Source organism: Gadus morhua, chromosome 8 (genome assembly GCF_902167405.1).
Source record: "Gadus morhua chromosome 8, gadMor3.0, whole genome shotgun sequence".
Taxonomy (NCBI): domain Eukaryota; kingdom Metazoa; phylum Chordata; class Actinopteri; order Gadiformes; family Gadidae; genus Gadus; species Gadus morhua.
Genome location: NC_044055.1, coordinates 11,777,176 through 11,794,327, shown reverse-complemented (window position 1 = coordinate 11,794,327; position 17,152 = coordinate 11,777,176). Strand labels below are relative to the sequence as shown.

The window sequence follows — 17,152 nt, the reverse complement described above, 5'->3', positions numbered from 1 at the left end:
GGGTGAGGGAGAATGAGAATGAAGAGCCAGATTCTAGGGCTTGCAGCTAGAGGAAGTGTGTCATGGTGGAAGCATGACTGCCTGTAGAGGCAAGAGAGGACCTGCCCAAATACGGACGGACACACACAAACAGCCCTACCTACCTTTGTGTTACTAAATCTGAACTATAGCCTTGAATAGATTCTAGGTTAGCTTCAGCCTAGCGGTGGTAGCACAGAACCCTTCACCGTGCACAACTCCACTGAAAGGCGGCCTATCATTCAGAACCCCCCCCCCCAGCACCAAACTGAGGAGAAGGTCCCCTCCCCTAGCCCTCCCTGCAGACACACCTGGCCCAGCGAGGTGATCTGCTGTTTAGCTTTGAGACACGAGACCAGAGACCAGTCACCACCTACCGTCTCTCCCCCCCCCCCCCCCCCCCCTCCCCCTACCTTAGCGGGGAACTCCCCCCTGCTGGCTGTGGACCGGATCAGCCCCCCCCCCCGGGCCCAGACCACTAAGAGCTGCCTTATTAGGAGAACACAGCGCTGCCTCCCCCCCAAACAGCGGGAGACACAAGTAGTCCCAGGATGGAACTAATCAGGAGCAGCAGGCTGTGGGGTTCAGAACCCACAGCCCCCAGGAGGGGGGGGGCTCTGGGTCCGGGTTCAGAACCCACAGCCCCCAGGAGGGGGGGGGCTCTGGGTCCGGGTTCAGAACCCACAGCCCCCAGGAGGGGGGGGGGCTCTGGGTCCGGGGGGCTGGTCTCTGGACTAGAGGGCGGGGGGCTGGTCTCTGGACTAGAGGGCCGGGGGGCTCTGGGTCCGGGGGGCTGGTCTCTGGACTAGAGGGCGGGGGGCTGGTCTCTGGACTAGAGGGCGGGGGGCCGGTCTCTGGACTAGAGGGCCGGGGGGCTCTGGGTCCGGGGGGCTGGTCTCTGGACTAGAGGGCGGGGGGCCGGTCTCTGGACTAGAGGGCCGGGGGGCTCTGGGTACGGGGGGCCGGTCTCTGGACTAGAGGGCGGGGGGCTGGTCTCTGGACTAGAGGGCGGGGGGCTGTGTCGTCTCATAGGAGGTAAGGTGTCCATGTGAGACAGGTACAATATCAATCTATAATTTAGCAAATCAATCAGAATATTAATTAATATTATTTATGCCGATTAATTTGAATACATTTTCTTATTCCAATGTTTTTATTATAAATATCGATTGTTTTAGTATCATTCCATCAATTATATTCCAGCATCCAAAGTGTGTTTCTAAAGTAGCTTCTGCCTATGGTCTGCTATTGGGTGTACCATACAGTATTTAGCTGCTTTGCTTGGTACATTATGTTAGGTTCATGTGTTTGTCTGGGGCTGGATGTGTGCCTTTAGGTTCTGTGTTAAACACTGAAGGTTGTTTGTGTCTGAGTGTTCTGTAGCTGCAGTAAGGGCAGCCCACTGCTAAGCTAACACGCTAACTCTCCTCTCATAAGAACATTGTGACTGAGTGAGGCGGGTCAGGGTGTGCCTCGCTCCAGGGTTGGTGGAGCTGACCTCGAGCCATACTGGGGTCGTGGGGATGAGATGTGATGAAATACTTCTGGGTTGTTTTGTTTGGGCCGAGTCAGCAGGAAGACTGGCTTTGTGTTGCGTACATGAACTTCTCCGCAGTGATGCATAAAGCATTTGTAATCAGGCATACACTCACGCGCACGCAAAAACACGCACACACACACAAACACACACCAGCGCACACACACCAGCGCACACACACCCGCACAAACGCATGCAGATATGTGAATTGTCAGGACATCCTGTTGATGACACCAAACCAACTTGAAAACGTGGTCTGGCTATTTTTGAGCCTCTGAGCCGAAAGGCTTTTTTAAAGTGATCTGAAGCAGTAGTCTGAATCATTTTTTCCTGTGCTGCGTTTATTGTCTAGTTCATACAGTGCTTTTTCTAACCATGAACAAGCTAAGGGCTCATAAATATATTTTATTGATGCATTCACGGAACAGAATGATTAATATACTGCGTTAGACGAGATGGCGTGTGTGTTGTTTAAAAATAACAGATATTGAGACTGTCAAACATTAGATCTGGGATTAGTTAGACGTTTGTTATTCCCTCTGCAGAACATTTGTATTGGCTGATGAAGCATGGGTATTCCGATATTTACCTAAAGAATTCCCTGGTTATCAACCCAGTGAGCCAGCATGCGGACCGAGTTTGAGAGTTGACATGAAGTTCTTAAGCAGGAGCTTCTGTCAAGTGATACTTATCAGTGAGGAAGGACTTGTGAATCGGGCGGCCATCTTCTATCTAAATGGAACCGGTGCCATTTTTGTATTTTAAGAAAGATTATATTTCCTTTTTTAATGTGGCTTGTGATTGTCTCATACTAAAATGGTGTATTTCTTTATATTGATATGTATCTCGTGGTAATGTGTTATTCCTGTGTTAATAGTGTGTAATTCTTGTGTTCCTACAGATGGATTTCCGGCTACTCTCCGTGGGGGCGGTGCTGATGTTGTTTGGGGGCAGCTGGGCCCAGCAAGGTAAGCATCCATTATCTGGTCACCATCGAGATGGGGGGGGGGGGGGGGGGGGGGATAAGAAGGTACGTGGAAACTTCTTATCCGCGTACATGTCACTGACCGCTTCCTGTTTTTTGGGGTTTGTTAAACACCAGAATGCTGTCCCAGCGATTAAACGTTGAATTTCAGAATGTTGTTTCTTCCTCGTCTCTCTTGTTTTTTTATTATGTTGTCATAATGTTTTTGGTCTCCCTCCTTTGTTACGCTCTAAAGAACGTACATCCATCGTCTTCCACTGTTAACTCATGTTTTTAAAGGATAGCCTGGGAATGTCCTATGAAGGTCTCTCTGGCTTGAGGAGATGTTTCTTCTCCTCTCTCTGCGTTGCGGCAGCATCTGTTTCTCCAGAATGATGTCATGCTCCTCTAAAGTCCGGGCAAAGACTTCTCCAACTTCTTTTGAAACCACAGATCGTATTTAGAGTGTTTTCCACTGGGAGCGCGGCGGGGTCTGATTGGCCCGGGTCCGCTGTGTGTGTGTTGGTGGGTTTGGGTCCGTGCGTTTGCGTCTGGTGTGTCTGTGGGGTTTGGGTCCGGTGTGTGTGTGTGTGTTTGTTTTGGTCCAGTGTGTGTCTATGGGGTTTGGATCCTGTGTGTGTGTGTGTGTGTTTGTTTTAGTCCGGTTTGTGTCTGTGGGGTTTGGTTCCTGTGTGTGTGTGTGTGTGTGTGTGTGTGTGCGCGCGTGTGTGTGTTTGTTTTGGTCTGGTGTGTGTCTGTGGGGTTTGGGTCCTGTGTGTCTGTGGGGTTTGGGTCCAGTGTGTCTGTGGGGTTTGGGTCCGGGGTGTGTGTTTCTTTTTGGTCCGGTGTGTGTCTGCCGGGTTTGGGCCCGGTCTGGTGTGTGTTGGTTGGTCCGTTACCGGAGGCTAAGGGCTTGTCTTGTGGCTTGTGTGTTGCAGAGGGCAGTGAATGCATCAAGGCCAACGCCCAGTCCTGTGGAGAGTGCATCCAGGTCGCCGAGAAGTGTGGCTGGTGCACCGACGAGGTAAGCCCCCTCTACCGGTCTGTACTGGCCTGTCCCCTCTGATACTGGAATGTACTGGTCTGTACTGGCCTGTCCCCTCTGATACTGGAATATACTGGTCTGTACTGGCCTGTCCCCTCTGATACTGAAATATTCTGGTCTGTACTGGCCTGTCCCCTCTGATACTGGAATATACTGGTCTGTACTGGCCTGTCCCCTCTGATACTGAAATATTCTGGTCTGTACTGGCCTGTCCCCTCTTATACTGGAATATACTGGTCTGTACTGGCCTGTCCCCTCTTATACTGGAATATACTGGTCTGTACTGGCCTGTCCCCTCTGATACTGGAATATACTGGTCTGTACTGGCCTGTCCCCTATTACACTTGTTTATTCTTGTCTGTACCGGCCTATCCCCTCTTATACTGGTCTATAATAGTCTGTATTGGAATATACTGGTCTGGTATATAGTTAACCCTTTCCTCCATTATTCTATATCCAGTGCACTATGGGACGTCTAGAGCTGATGATCCAGGGTTTCCCATGACCCCCATGACCCCATGAACCCACATCCCTTCCCATTGACACTGGTCTGAGCTGTGGGAAGAAACTCTAGAGACCTTTCTGTAGCCTCCCCCTCTCTAACTCTGTTCTACTCAGTGATTCGACATCATTTAGCCCTCACTAGGACTTATTAGCTTAAAAATCGGGAGCTTCAGAGTCGTTTCCCGTGACCCCAGATGCATATGGGGTACCAGGTCCTGAGCCCTAGGACGAACCCTGAGCCTCAGGTCCTAAGACCCAGGCCAGGAAATACTAAATCCCACCGTTGCTCCTCAACTTTCTGTCAATCAGCCGGTGAACTGTCATGTGACTTCACGTACGTGTTTATCTTCTCACACAGCCGTCTCCCCCTCTCCCTCCTCAGAACTTCCTGAGAGATGGCGAGTCCAAGACGGTGCGCTGTGACGACATTGGATCCCTGAGCGCCAAGAAGTGCGTGAAGATTGAGAACCCGCGCGGGAACATCAACATCAACATAAACAAGGACGTGACGAACCGCAAGAAGGACCAGGCGGACAAGCTGAAGCCCGAGCAGATCACCCAGATCCAGCCCCAGAAGCTCACGCTCAACCTGCGCTCCGGTGAGGCGCCGCCCAGGGTTAGACAGTACAGGGATGGGTCCTTAAATAGGGGTTAGACAGTACAGGGATGGATCCTTACATAGGGGTTAAACAGTACAGGGACGGGTCCTTACATAGGGATTAGACAGTACAGGGAGGGGTCCTTACATAGGGTTAGGCAGTACAGGGAGGGGTCCTTACATAGGGGTTAGACAGTACAGAGACGGGTCAGTACATAGGGGTTAGACAGTACAGAGAGAGGTCATTAAGGAGCAGGTAGGGGTTAGGCAGTACAGAGAGAGGTCATTAAGGAGCAGGTAGGGGTTAGGCAGTACAGAGAGAGGTCCATACATATGGGTTAGACAGTACAGAGAGAGGTCAAGACATATGGGTTAGACAGTACAGAGATGGTCTGTACGTAGGGGTTAGACAGTACAGAGAGAGGTCATTAAGGAGCAGGTAGGGGTTAGGCAGTACAGAGAGAGGTCATTAAGGAGCAGGTAGGGGTTAGGCAGTACAGAGAGAGGTCCATACATATGGGTTAGACAGTACAGAGAGAGGTCAAGACATATGGGTTAGACAGTACAGAGATGGTCTGTATGTAGGGGTTAGACGGTACAGAGATGGGTCCGTACGTAGGGGTTAAACGGTACATAGACAGCTCATTACGGAGCATGTAGGTGTTAGATAGTTAAGGCTTGATTATGGTCCCACGTTCACGCAACGCAAGGGGGTTACGGATCCCTTACGTCCTTGCGGACCCTCCTAGCGTCCATCGCAAGGGCCTGACGTGCGGCTCCCAGAAATTTTAACCTTCCGTCGAGGCGACACAGAAGCAAGGGCTGTGATTGGTCCGCTTACTCTAACCCGACGCAGAACCATAAAGGTTCACGGCTGCGTCGCAGCGTCTGCGTGGTCAGTGCGTTGCGTGCATGTGGAACCATAATCAGCCCTATAGTGTGTTATCTGAGCCCCTTCCTCAACTCCTTGTCCTTCCCTCTCCATCCACCAGGGGAGCCCCTGACCTTCAACCTCAAGTTCAAGCGTGCGGAGGACTACCCCATCGACCTGTACTACCTGATGGACCTGTCCTTCTCCATGAAGGACGATCTGGAGAACGTCAAGAACCTGGGCACCCACCTTATGAGGGAGATGCAGGAGATCACCTCCGACTTCAGGATCGGTACGGAGACATCCCACTGGAACGATTAACCTCAAACCTCCTCTCTTTAACCTCCCTAACCTCCACCACCTCCTCCCTAACCTCCACCCCCTCCTCCCTAACCTCCACCCCCTCCTCCCTAACCTCCACTACCTCCTCCCTAACCTCCACTACCTCCTCCCTAACCTCCACCCCCTCCTCCCTAACCTCCACCCCCTCCTCCCTAACCTCCACTACCTCCTCCACCACCTCTCTTCAACCTCACTAACCTCCACCACCTCCTCTCTAACCTCCACCTTCTCCTCCACCACCTCCTCTCTAACCTCCACCTCCTCCTCCACCACCTCCTCTCTAACCTCCACCCCCTCCTCTCTAACCTCCACCTCCTCCTCCTCTCTAACCTCCTCTCTTTTAACCTCTTCCACCTCCTCTCGAACCTCCAACTCCTCTCTCGCACCACCCCCTCTCTAACCTCCACCTCCTCCTCCACCACCTCCTCCTTAACCTCCACCTCCTCTCTCTCACCACCTCCTCTGTAACCTCCACCTCCTCTCTCTGACCTCCACCTCCTCTGTAACCTCCACCTCCTCTCTCCACCTCCTCTCTAACCTTCACCCTCTGGCCTCCTTCTCCTCCTCCTCTGCCTCAGGCTTCGGCTCCTTTGTGGAGAAGACGGTGATGCCCTACATCAGCACCACCCCGGCCCGCCTCGCCAATCCGTGCATCGGCAACTACAACTGCACCAGCCCCTTCAGCTACAAGAACGTCCTGAGCCTCACCAACGACGGGAACCAGTTCAACAACCTGGTCAGCCAGCAGCAGATCTCCGGCAACCTGGACTCCCCCGAGGGGGGCTTCGACGCCATCATGCAGGTGGCCGTCTGTGAGGTGAGGAGGGAGAGGGGGGACTTAATCAGTACAGGGTTAGACAGTCTCTAGCTCCTTCAGGAGAAGGTCTTACTGTAGAGGGTTAGACGGTCTCTAGCTACTAGGGTCAGGGGAAGTTCTTAAAGGACGGGGTTGGACAGTCTCTACCTCCTTCTGTAGAAGGTCTTACAGTACAGGGTTGGACAGTCTCTCTACCTCCTTATGTAGAAGGTCTTACAGTACAGGGTTAGACAGTCTCTACCTCCTTCTGTAGAAGGTCCTTCAGTACAGGGTTAGACAGTCTCTACCTCCTTCTGTAGAAGGTCTTACAGTACAGGGTTAGACAGTCTCTACCTCCTTCTGTAGAAGGTCTTACAGTACAGGGTTAGACAGTCTCTACCTCCCTTCTGTAGAAGGTCCTTCAGTACAAGGTTAAACAGTCTCTACCTCCTTCTGTAGAAGGTCTTACAGTACAGGGTTAGACAGTCTCTACCACCTTCTGTAGAGGGTCTTACAGTACAGGGTTAGACAGTCTCTACCTCCTTCTGTAGAAGGTCTTACAGTACAGGGTTAGACGGTCTCTACCTCCTTCTGTAGAAGGTCTTACAGTACAGGGTTAGACGGTCTCTACCTCCTTCTGTAGAAGGTCTTACAGCACAGGGTTAGACAGTCTCTACCTCCTTCTGTAGACGGTCTTACAGTACAGGGTTAGACAGTCTCTACCTCCTTCTGTAGAAGGTCCTTCAGTACAGGGTTAGACAGTCTCTACCTCCTTCTGTAGAAGGTCTTACAGTACAGGGTTAGACAGTCTCTACCTCCTTCTGTAGAAGGTCTTACAGTACAGGGTTAGACAGTCTCTACCTCCTTCTGTAGAAGGTCTTACAGTACAGAACCTCTGAACGTAGGTTGTAATATATATATTACAACCTCCACAGCCAAACAGGTAATCACGGAACACAAACATGTTAATTACATTTGTATTTAAGCCGCAGGCTCCACTCCTGGTGGTGGAGTGTGTTTTTGTTTTACACACACAGCGCTTTCTCTATCTGTAGCCCGATGAAAACTCAAGGTTGGTTTACTTAATTCGTTTTTTCGGGTATGAAGTTTCGCTTGAGGTGTGTGTGAAATTCTCCCAAATGGGATTGTTTTGTTATTTGTACCTATATTGCTGCCAGAGTGCCAATTGCGTCGAAAAAAAAATCGTTGTTACTAACACTCTACCTCCTTATGTAGAAGGTCTTGCAGTACAGGGTTAGACAGTCTCTAGCTCCTTCAGGAGAAAGTTGTATAGTACAGGGTTAGACAGTCTTGGGCCCTGACCCCTGAACCCCGGTCTGTCCTCAGGGGAAGATCGGCTGGAGGAACGTGACCCGTCTGCTGGTGTTCTCCACCGACGCCGGCTTCCACTTCGCCGGAGACGGCAAGCTGGGCGGCATCGTGCTACCCAACGACGGCAAGTGTCACCTGGAGAACAACATGTACACCATGAGCCACTACTACGTGAGTTGAGTCAACACGCACCTACACCATGAGCCACTACTACGTGAGTTTAGTCAACTCGCAGCTACACCATGAGCCACTACTACGTTAGTTCAGTCAACACACACCTACACCATGAGCCACTACTACGCGAGTTCAGTCAACACGCACCTACACCATGAGCCACTACTACGTGAGTTCAGTCAACACGCACCTACACCATGAGCCACTACTACGTGAGTTCAGTCAACACGCACCTACACCATGAGCCACTACTACGTGAGTTCAGTCAACACGCACCTACACCATGAGCCACTACTACGTGAGTTCAGTCAACACGCAGCTACACCATGAGCCACTACTACGTGAGTTCAGTCAACACGCACCTACACCATGAGCCAATACTACGTGAGTTCAGTCAACACGCACCTACACCATGAGCCACTACTACGTGAGTTCAGTCAACACGCAGCTACACCATGAGCCACTACTACGTGAGTTCAGTCAACACACACCTACACCATGAGCCACGATGCTCTAAGCATACAGGGGTTTATTAATGTAGCGCTCCTCCAGACTGTGTAGCCTATAGTGGCCGTCGCCATAGTTACGACCTCTTCTCCATAACCGTTAAGCCACAATTCAAAGTGAGGGACGGCCTGCTACGTTTCCCCTGCTGTGGTTCATTCCTGATGGACGAGTTTCGGAGGAGGAGGTTCATATATGTTAAGTTGTTAACGACGCATCGTCTTCAGTTATAAAGGTCACCAGATGTCGTTAGTCCATCATTGGCTTTTGGCGTAATGCACTCAGAACCATTAGCACCAGCATGGATCCAACTGGCTCCACTGGCTCCTCTGGTGGCTGTGGGACCCTGGGTTAGTGTACCAGGTCTTCCTGGTCTAGACCTTGTCTGAGGCCGTGTCCGGGGGCTCACCTCTGTCTCCCCTCAGGACTACCCCTCCATCGCCCACCTGGTGCAGAAGCTCAGCGACCACAACATCCAGACCATCTTCGCCGTTACCGAGGAGTTCCAGCCCGTCTACAAGGTCCGTTCAATCAACCTTTATCGACACGGCTGCGTCTCAGTGACGCTGTGCAGACAGACCGCAGGACAGACTGAGACGCTACTAGATTGTACAGGCCCACGCCATAATAGTGATTGTTGTTTTAGTGGTAATGCATCAAAGGATACTTGATGTACTTGCTTATGTTGTATGTCCTGGCACTTAAAAACAGTACTGTAGCATCTAATCCTAGCTATCTTTAGTACTTGGCATTGTGTAGCATATTTTCCTAGCTATCTCTGTTGTGTACAGGGAATGGGATAACCTAGTGATTGTTAATGCTTGGTACTTGGTTCTATGAACATCCTTACTGTACCAACAGCGATATGTTGTTTCTATTTCTCTGGCATAAGTCGCTTTGGATAAAAGAGTCTGCCAAATGCCCTAAATGTAAATGCTGTCCATAGGTTTAGGAGTGATTAATGTTTGAATGTGTGTCTAATGTCTGTTTTTGTTCCAGGAGCTGAAGAATCTGATTCCTAAGTCAGCCGTGGGGACTCTGTCCTCCAACTCCTCCAACGTCATCAAGCTCATCATCGACAGCTACAACGTGAGTTACTACAGTACTACTGCCTAGTAAATACAGTACTACTGCCTAGTTACTGCAATACTACCACTAGGGTTACTCAGTACTACAGTACATCAATAACAACATAAGTTACTACAATACTACCACTAGGGTTACTCATTACTAAAGTATATCACTTACAACATAAGTTACTCTACAGTACTTCTACCTAGTCAAGTTACCAAGTACTACCTAGTTACTAAATACTACCAAACTATACTACTACTGCTAGGGTACTGAATACTGAAAATGCATACGAGTTACGACACAAGGGACAATGATATGTCCTACAAACCCTCAGTACACATCCTCTCAGAACCACCTTCAGACAGAACCAATCAAGGTTAGTAAAGATTATCTCTGTCTATAGTCCTTTTTCCATCAGATTTTCAAGCGAATTAACTCTCAAGCGAATTAATTTGTAGCGACATAAGAAGCGCCTAAACGGTTTTCCATCGACAGAATGATTATAGCGAATTAAAATTGTGTCACAATGCCCCGTGTTGAAGCGCATTTTTCTGACCGGCTAGATAATTTTCCATCAACAATGCGCATGACATTCTATATGACATTCTATATCGCTTCAGCCGTTTTCCATTACTTTTATGTCGCTAGAACTTTCACAAAACCACCTCTGCAGAACGAATTAACTTGATGCGCATCATTTTAAAGCGCATTATCTTTTTGATGGAAAAAGGACTTATGTGTCTTTCTGTCTCCCCCTCTCCCCTCCCTCCCCCCCCCAGTCGCTGTCCTCTGAGGTGATCCTGGAGAACAGCCGTGTCCCAGAGGGCGTGACCATCAGCTACAAGTCCGTCTGTAAGAACGGCGTGACGGGGACCGGCGAGGGCGGAAGGAAGTGCTCAAACATCTCCATCGGAGACGAGGTACGAGCTACACCACCCGACGAATTACACACAGATACACCACCCGACAAACTACACCCAGATACACCACCCGACAAACTACCATCAGATACACCACCCGACAAACTTCACTCAGATACACCACCCGACAAACTTCACTCAGATACACCACCCGACAAACTACACCCAGATACACCACCCGACAAACTACACAAAGGTACACCACCCGAAAAACTACACCCAGATGCACCACCCGACAAACTACACCCAGATTCACCACCCGCCAAACTACACTCAGATACACCAAACGGAAAACTACACCCAGTGACACAACTTAACCAACTACACCCAGATACACCATCTGACAAACTACATCCGATACCCCCCCCAGGTCTCGTTCCAGATCTCGGTGGAGTCCACCAAGTGCCCGTCCCACAACTCGGAGACCATCAAGATCAAGCCACTGGGCTTCACCGAGGAGGTGGAGGTGGTGCTCAACTTCATCTGCGAGTGCGAGTGCTCCAAGGGCGGAGTTCCCAACAGCAAGGATTGTCACAATGGCAACGGCACCCTGGAGTGTGGAGCCTGCAAGTACGTCGGGTGGTACCCTGAGCTAACGGCTAGCACGCTGCTAGGCTATGCACGGCTGTCCTCCACCTGTATCGTAGCAGTGCGTTTGAACGCAAGCTAAGGAGGCAGGATACAGATGATAGCATCCTGCTAGCATCCTGCACTTAGCACTCTGTCAAAGGGCTCCTATGTCACTATCAGGTGTGCTGGCAGATGGATGGAAGGCCCTTATCTCTGCATCCATCTTTTGACGGCTTCCTCCAGATCAGAAGTTGGTAGTGATATGTTGGGAGATGTTAGTTTAAGCTGCTATCTGCCAGTAATCTAAGCATTCTGTTATGTAATTTTCCCTTCTTTTTCATTTTCTTTTAACATTTACCAGTATTTATCTGTAGTCTCTCAATTCATCCTTAACGAGTTGTCCCCTCATCCTTAACGAGTTGTCCCCTCATCCTTAACGAGTTGTCCCCTCGTCCATAACGAGTTGTACCGTCATCCTTAACGAGTGTCCCCTGGTGCAGATGTTTCCTAAACGGGTGTTTCCTTAACGAGTTCCCCCCCCCCGCTGCAGGTGTAATGCAGGGCGTATCGGCGGAAAGTGCGAGTGCAGTAAGGACGAGCTTCGCACGGAAGACCTGGACGCCAACTGCCGCAGGGACAACGGGACGGACATCTGCTCCAACAACGGGGAGTGCGTGTGCGGGACCTGCGAGTGCAAGACGCGGGAGAACCCCGCCGAGATCTACAACGGGAAATACTGCGAGTGCGACAACTTCAACTGCGACCGCTCCGGCAACAAGCTCTGTGGAGGTGAGGACGGCGCGGGCGGAGTGAATGTTATGGGTGGAGGTGGATGGATGGATGGAGGTAGATGGATGGATGGATGGATGGATGGAGGTAGATAGCTGGATGGATGGATGGAGGTAGATAGATGGATGGATGGAGGTAGATAGATGGATGGATGGAGGTAGATAGATGGACGGATGGAGGTAGATAGCTGGATGGATGGATGGAGGTAGATAGATGGATGGATGGAGGTAGATAGATGGATGGATGGAGGTAGATAGATGGACGGATGGAGGTAGATAGCTGGATGGATGGATGGAGGTAGATAGATGGATGGATGGATGGAGGTAGATAGATGGATAGATGGATGGAGGTAGATAGATGGACGGATGGAGGTAGATGGATGGACGGATGGAGGTAGATAGATGGATGGATGGAGGTAGATAGATGGATGGATGGATGGAGGTAGATAGATGGATGGATGGATGGAGGTAGATGGATGGATTGATGAATGGAGGTAGATAGATGGATGGAGGGATGGAGGTGGATGGAGGTAGGTAGATAGGTAGGTAGATGGATGGATGGATGGATGGATGGATGTAGATAGCTGGATGAATCTGGGTGGTTCGATGAATGTATGATTAACGTTGTAATGCTAACGCTTGTGCTAACCCCCCCCCCCCCCAGGCCATGGTCAATGTGAGTGCCGGATGTGCGTGTGCGAGGCCAACTACACGGGCAGCGCGTGTGACTGCTCCCTGGACACCTCCACCTGCCTGGCCAAGAACGGGCAGATCTGCAACGGCCGCGGCACCTGTGAGTGCGGCGAGTGCAAGTGCACCAACCCCAAGTTCCAGGGCTCCACCTGCGAGATCTGCCCCACCTGCCCGGGCGTATGCCCCGAACACAAGTAAGTCTGATGGTACACTAGTGGTAGCTACATGCTAATGGTAGCGGGTAGCGGCACGCTAGTGGTATCGGCAATACCAAGAAGATGGGTTATACCTTAAAGTACAGAACTAAGACTATGTTAGTAAAGATTAAAGCTTTGAGGTAAATAGTGCTGTTAATGGTACCATTATTGCAGAGACATGCTACTAGTAGCGACACGCTAGTAGTAGCTACATTCTAATGCTATCTACATGCTAGTAGTAGTGATCTGCGGCTAGTAGTAACTACATGCTAGCAGAAGTGACATTGTAATGGTATCTAAATGCTAGGAGTAGTAATTCGCTAGTTGCAGCTACATGCTAGGAGTAGCAACTTGCTATAACATGCTATACGTCCTGTATCCTACGTTGTATACACCGTCACCATGGTAACCTCCGCCACCGCCCCCCCCCCCCCCCCCCCCCCCCCCCCCCCGACAGGGACTGTGTGCAGTGCCGGGCATTCGGCGGCGAAGGGGACAAGCTGGCGTGCGAGCAGAGCTGCGGCTACCTGACGCTGGTGAAGGTGGCGCGGCGCGACGACCTGCCCCAGCCCACGGACCAGAGCTTCCCGCTCACACACTGCAAGGAGCGCGACGCTAACGACTGCTGGTTCTACTACACCTTCGCCGTGCGCAACGACACACCCGAGGCCTACGTGGTGGAGGAGCTGGGTATGTGGCCTTCGGTTGTGATTGGACGGCTCTGGGCGTGGCCAGGGCCTTCGGCTGAGATTGGACGCAAGGGCGTGGCCAGGGGGCATGGGGTGGCACTTAGCCACGCCCTCAAAACAAACGGGCCGAGGTCAACGCAACCAAGACATGTCATCAGTATCTACTTTTAGCACCTCACAACTACTAGCATGTTATTACTGTTACTAGCCTGGACAAGCCCCCTGTTCACAGGAAGTCTGGTGGTTGGGGAGTAGACTAGTTTTGACACGCCCCCTGTCCACAGGAAGTAGACTAGCCTGGACACGCAGCCTTTCCACAGGAAGTCTTTGTGGAGAAAGGTTCAGCAGGGAATTGAACCGAATAATGTTTATGAACTTTAATAAATACGATATATTGGTGATAACTTTGGTGTTGTCCTCGGGTAACCCCCCCCCCCCCCCCACAGAGTGTCCGGCCGGCCCTGACATCATCCCCATCGTGGTGGGCGTGGTCGCAGGCATCGTCCTGATTGGCTTAGCCCTGCTGCTCATCTGGAAGCTGCTCATGATCATCCACGACCGTCGCGAGTTCGCCAAGTTTGAGAAGGAGAAGATGAACGCCAAGTGGGACACGGTGAGTGCTGCTGCCTCGCGTCGCCCCCGGCAACCAAGGCTAGGCTACGCTAACCAGGGCTATTGGTAGCCACGGGTGTGTTTCCTGTAAGGGAAAAGGGAAGGTCAACCTCAACACCAAGAGCATCGCTTATCTCGGCTCAGGTTAGCTCAGGGAAGATTGGTCAGTTTAGCTTAGTAAGGTTAGCTTAGTTAGGTTAGCTAATTTGGGTTAGCTAAATGCGGTTAGTTAGGCTCGCTAGGCTAGATTAGATCAAATGACCCAATATTACCTTCGCTAAATTAAGTCATTGCAATGACAGTAGTAAGGTGTGTTTTGGACAAATTAAGTCATGAGGAATCGCACCATTAACACAACAGCCTTGGTTATCTTAGATAGGAACTGTGTGTGGTTGATTAACTCCTGCAAACAGAGGAGCTTATGTTCAGCGCTCTGCTCTCACTGCTGCCACCTCGCTGGTCACACTGCAGTACTGCACGCCCATGAAAGGCAATAACAGGAACTTCCAATGCAGTGGTGGAGAGAAACCAGCGGATTAACTCAGAGGGCCGTGAACAAAGCTTTTGTGGGTTTGGAAAGAAGGGAGTGAAGAAGAGGCCAACTGACATCACTGGAGACGGATATGAGCCGCTTTCTACAGAGGTTTAGCTGCTTCTTAACCTTGACGGGGGCAGTTGGACCAGCGAGGAGAAAATGGCCACTGCTGGTTGACTTCAGTTTGAACCGTTGATCAAACTCAACATGATCCTAGGAACAACTGACCACCGATAAAGATATCAGTAAACAATAGTTGTGGGGGTTGTGTGTGTGCTGTGATTGTGTGTGTGTGTGTGTGTGTGTGTGTGTGTGTGTGTGTGTGTGTGTGTGTGTGTGTGTGTGTGTGTGTGTGTGTGTGTGTGTGTGTGTGTGTGTGTGTGTGTGTGTGTGTGTGTGTGGGATTAATCCTAGACAACGCTAGGTGTCTCAGACATGTGTTCTAAACAAGGCCCCAGCGTCCTTCAGAACCAAACCGCCGCCAGCCAGATCCCCTCAGGGGCAGGAGAACAATTCAGTCTGTCTCAGCTACAGGCCTCTTCATCCACCTGGTGGCCATCTTGTCTCAGAGCTCTAGCGGGCTAGGGGCTAGAGCCAAGACGTACAATAGGGGATACAGAGCCATGGCCCATGAGAGATGAAGCCATTATTAATGTACAACAAAATATCATTACCCTTTTCTGCCTGGGAAATTCCAGTTCTGGAAATGTTTGCGACCCTAACTCGTAGTCATGGGTTGGTGGCCCCCTGGCTACGAGGTCATACATGGGGCCATGACCCTCCAGAATGGCTGATGCACCGTTGAATATCTATCGTTATTAAGTGAGAAGTCTCCTGTTCCCCGTGTCTGTTCTAGAAGACCTACAGGCTGGGAGGACTGGGTAAAACCATCGTTGTACTCAATGTAGTGTTGTAGTTCTCACATCTCTCTGTCTCTGTCTCTGTCTCTGTCTCTGTCTCTGTCTCTCTCTCTGTCTGTCTGTCTGTCTGTCTGTCTGTCTGTCTGTCTGTCTGTCTCTGTCTCTGTCTCTGTCTCTCAGGGCGAGAACCCCATTTACAAGAGCGCCGTGACAACCGTGGTCAATCCAAAGTACGAGGGCAAGTGATGGGCCGGTCCTGCCGTTATGACGACACTGTATGCAAATGAACCTGTTTGTGAGGGGGGGGGGGGGGGTGGTATGGAGGTGGGGGCAAGCTTTTTTTTTAATCATTTTTATGTCACTGTTGTTTTGCCACTATTACATTTAACTAATGTGTCTTATCCTATGCATCGCTTGGAAATGTGTACAGTCTGTATAATATTTTTCTTTTCTTTTTTTTTTTATTGATTTCGTTCTCTGTGGAACTTGAGCGTTCTGCCAAGGACCAGTAAGGCCTCATCGAACCATCACTTAACCCGACGGCACGATAACATTGTACCAAGTCTTCATAGCATGTTACAGTTCTTAATTCTGGTGACATGTAATTCTACCAAGTATCCGTGGCAGGTTATCTTACCATGTCGTCACGCAATGTTGTCGTACGTTTCCGATCCCGGCACAGCCCAACTTCTCCAGGTGCCGGTCAAAGGCCTCGCCCAGATCACCCGTCTACGTTTCCATGGTAGCGGGGACTCAGTAATCCAGTAGAACGCCTTAAATCCGACAAAACAAAACCACATCGTCGACTGGATCAGCCCCCTGAGATGATTCTATGTCGGTACTGGGGTCACCATGACGACGCCTCGTTATCGGAGAGGTCCACTCTAAACGCAGCGATGTAGCACGGGGGGGGGGCGCGCTGTCTAAAGCCATAATTAAGCGGACAGAGTTAGTTCATGTTAGAGGTGTCTACGTTAAAGGTGTGTTTCTTAGCAACAGCTTCCTTCCAAACAATCAGTTTGTCACGCGGCGGTCCGGGGGGGGGGGTTGAACAGACGGCCGTGTTACTGTCTAGCTCTGGGTTTTCCTTGTTTAATTTAAAAAGACAACTCAGGTCCCTGATTCTTCACAGAAATGCCAAATGATATACAATCACACGAAATCACGAGAAATCAGATTGTCAGATGTTCGGAGAGTGTTTTTACTTGCAGGTGCTGAATGCGTGGAGGTCTCCAGCCTTGGCCTCTCAGCTTGATTTATCTTTTTATGTTTGTTTAAAATGTGATCTATGTTATTCTCTGGTGCCTAGATCAAATGTTCTTTTTTTTTTTAATCTAAAGTGGGGATCCCATTTCAAAAACCCTTTTAAAAGATCAGTGTTAAGAGGGCAATCTCCGTTAGTAAACTATAGAATATCCGAGTTCAAAATATCAGACTTTTTAAGTGCCTTTTTATAACTCATTCATGTTTGCAATTTTTTTTCTGATATTTATTAAATAAAGACCCAAAACGATTGACCCACAAACGAA

The 17,152-nt window shown here is 50.2% G+C and overlaps 1 protein-coding gene across 1 annotated transcript in view; it reads left to right on the top strand.

Annotated features, from left to right (window-relative positions):
• Nucleotides 1-17,152, top strand: part of LOC115548772 (integrin beta-1) — a 25,695-nt gene extending 8,543 nt beyond the window's left edge. The window contains exons 2-16 of the mRNA XM_030363605.1: nt 2,457-2,523; nt 3,458-3,543; nt 4,451-4,667; nt 5,659-5,829; nt 6,458-6,696; nt 8,023-8,178; nt 9,111-9,206; nt 9,685-9,774; nt 10,539-10,679; nt 11,050-11,249; nt 11,800-12,038; nt 12,702-12,924; nt 13,385-13,617; nt 14,063-14,229; nt 15,804-17,152. Of these exons, the coding sequence (XP_030219465.1) occupies nt 2,457-2,523; nt 3,458-3,543; nt 4,451-4,667; nt 5,659-5,829; nt 6,458-6,696; nt 8,023-8,178; nt 9,111-9,206; nt 9,685-9,774; nt 10,539-10,679; nt 11,050-11,249; nt 11,800-12,038; nt 12,702-12,924; nt 13,385-13,617; nt 14,063-14,229; nt 15,804-15,869 (2,391 nt within the window). The 3' untranslated portion in view covers nt 15,870-17,152. The remainder of the gene's footprint in view (nt 1-2,456; nt 2,524-3,457; nt 3,544-4,450; nt 4,668-5,658; nt 5,830-6,457; nt 6,697-8,022; nt 8,179-9,110; nt 9,207-9,684; nt 9,775-10,538; nt 10,680-11,049; nt 11,250-11,799; nt 12,039-12,701; nt 12,925-13,384; nt 13,618-14,062; nt 14,230-15,803) is intronic.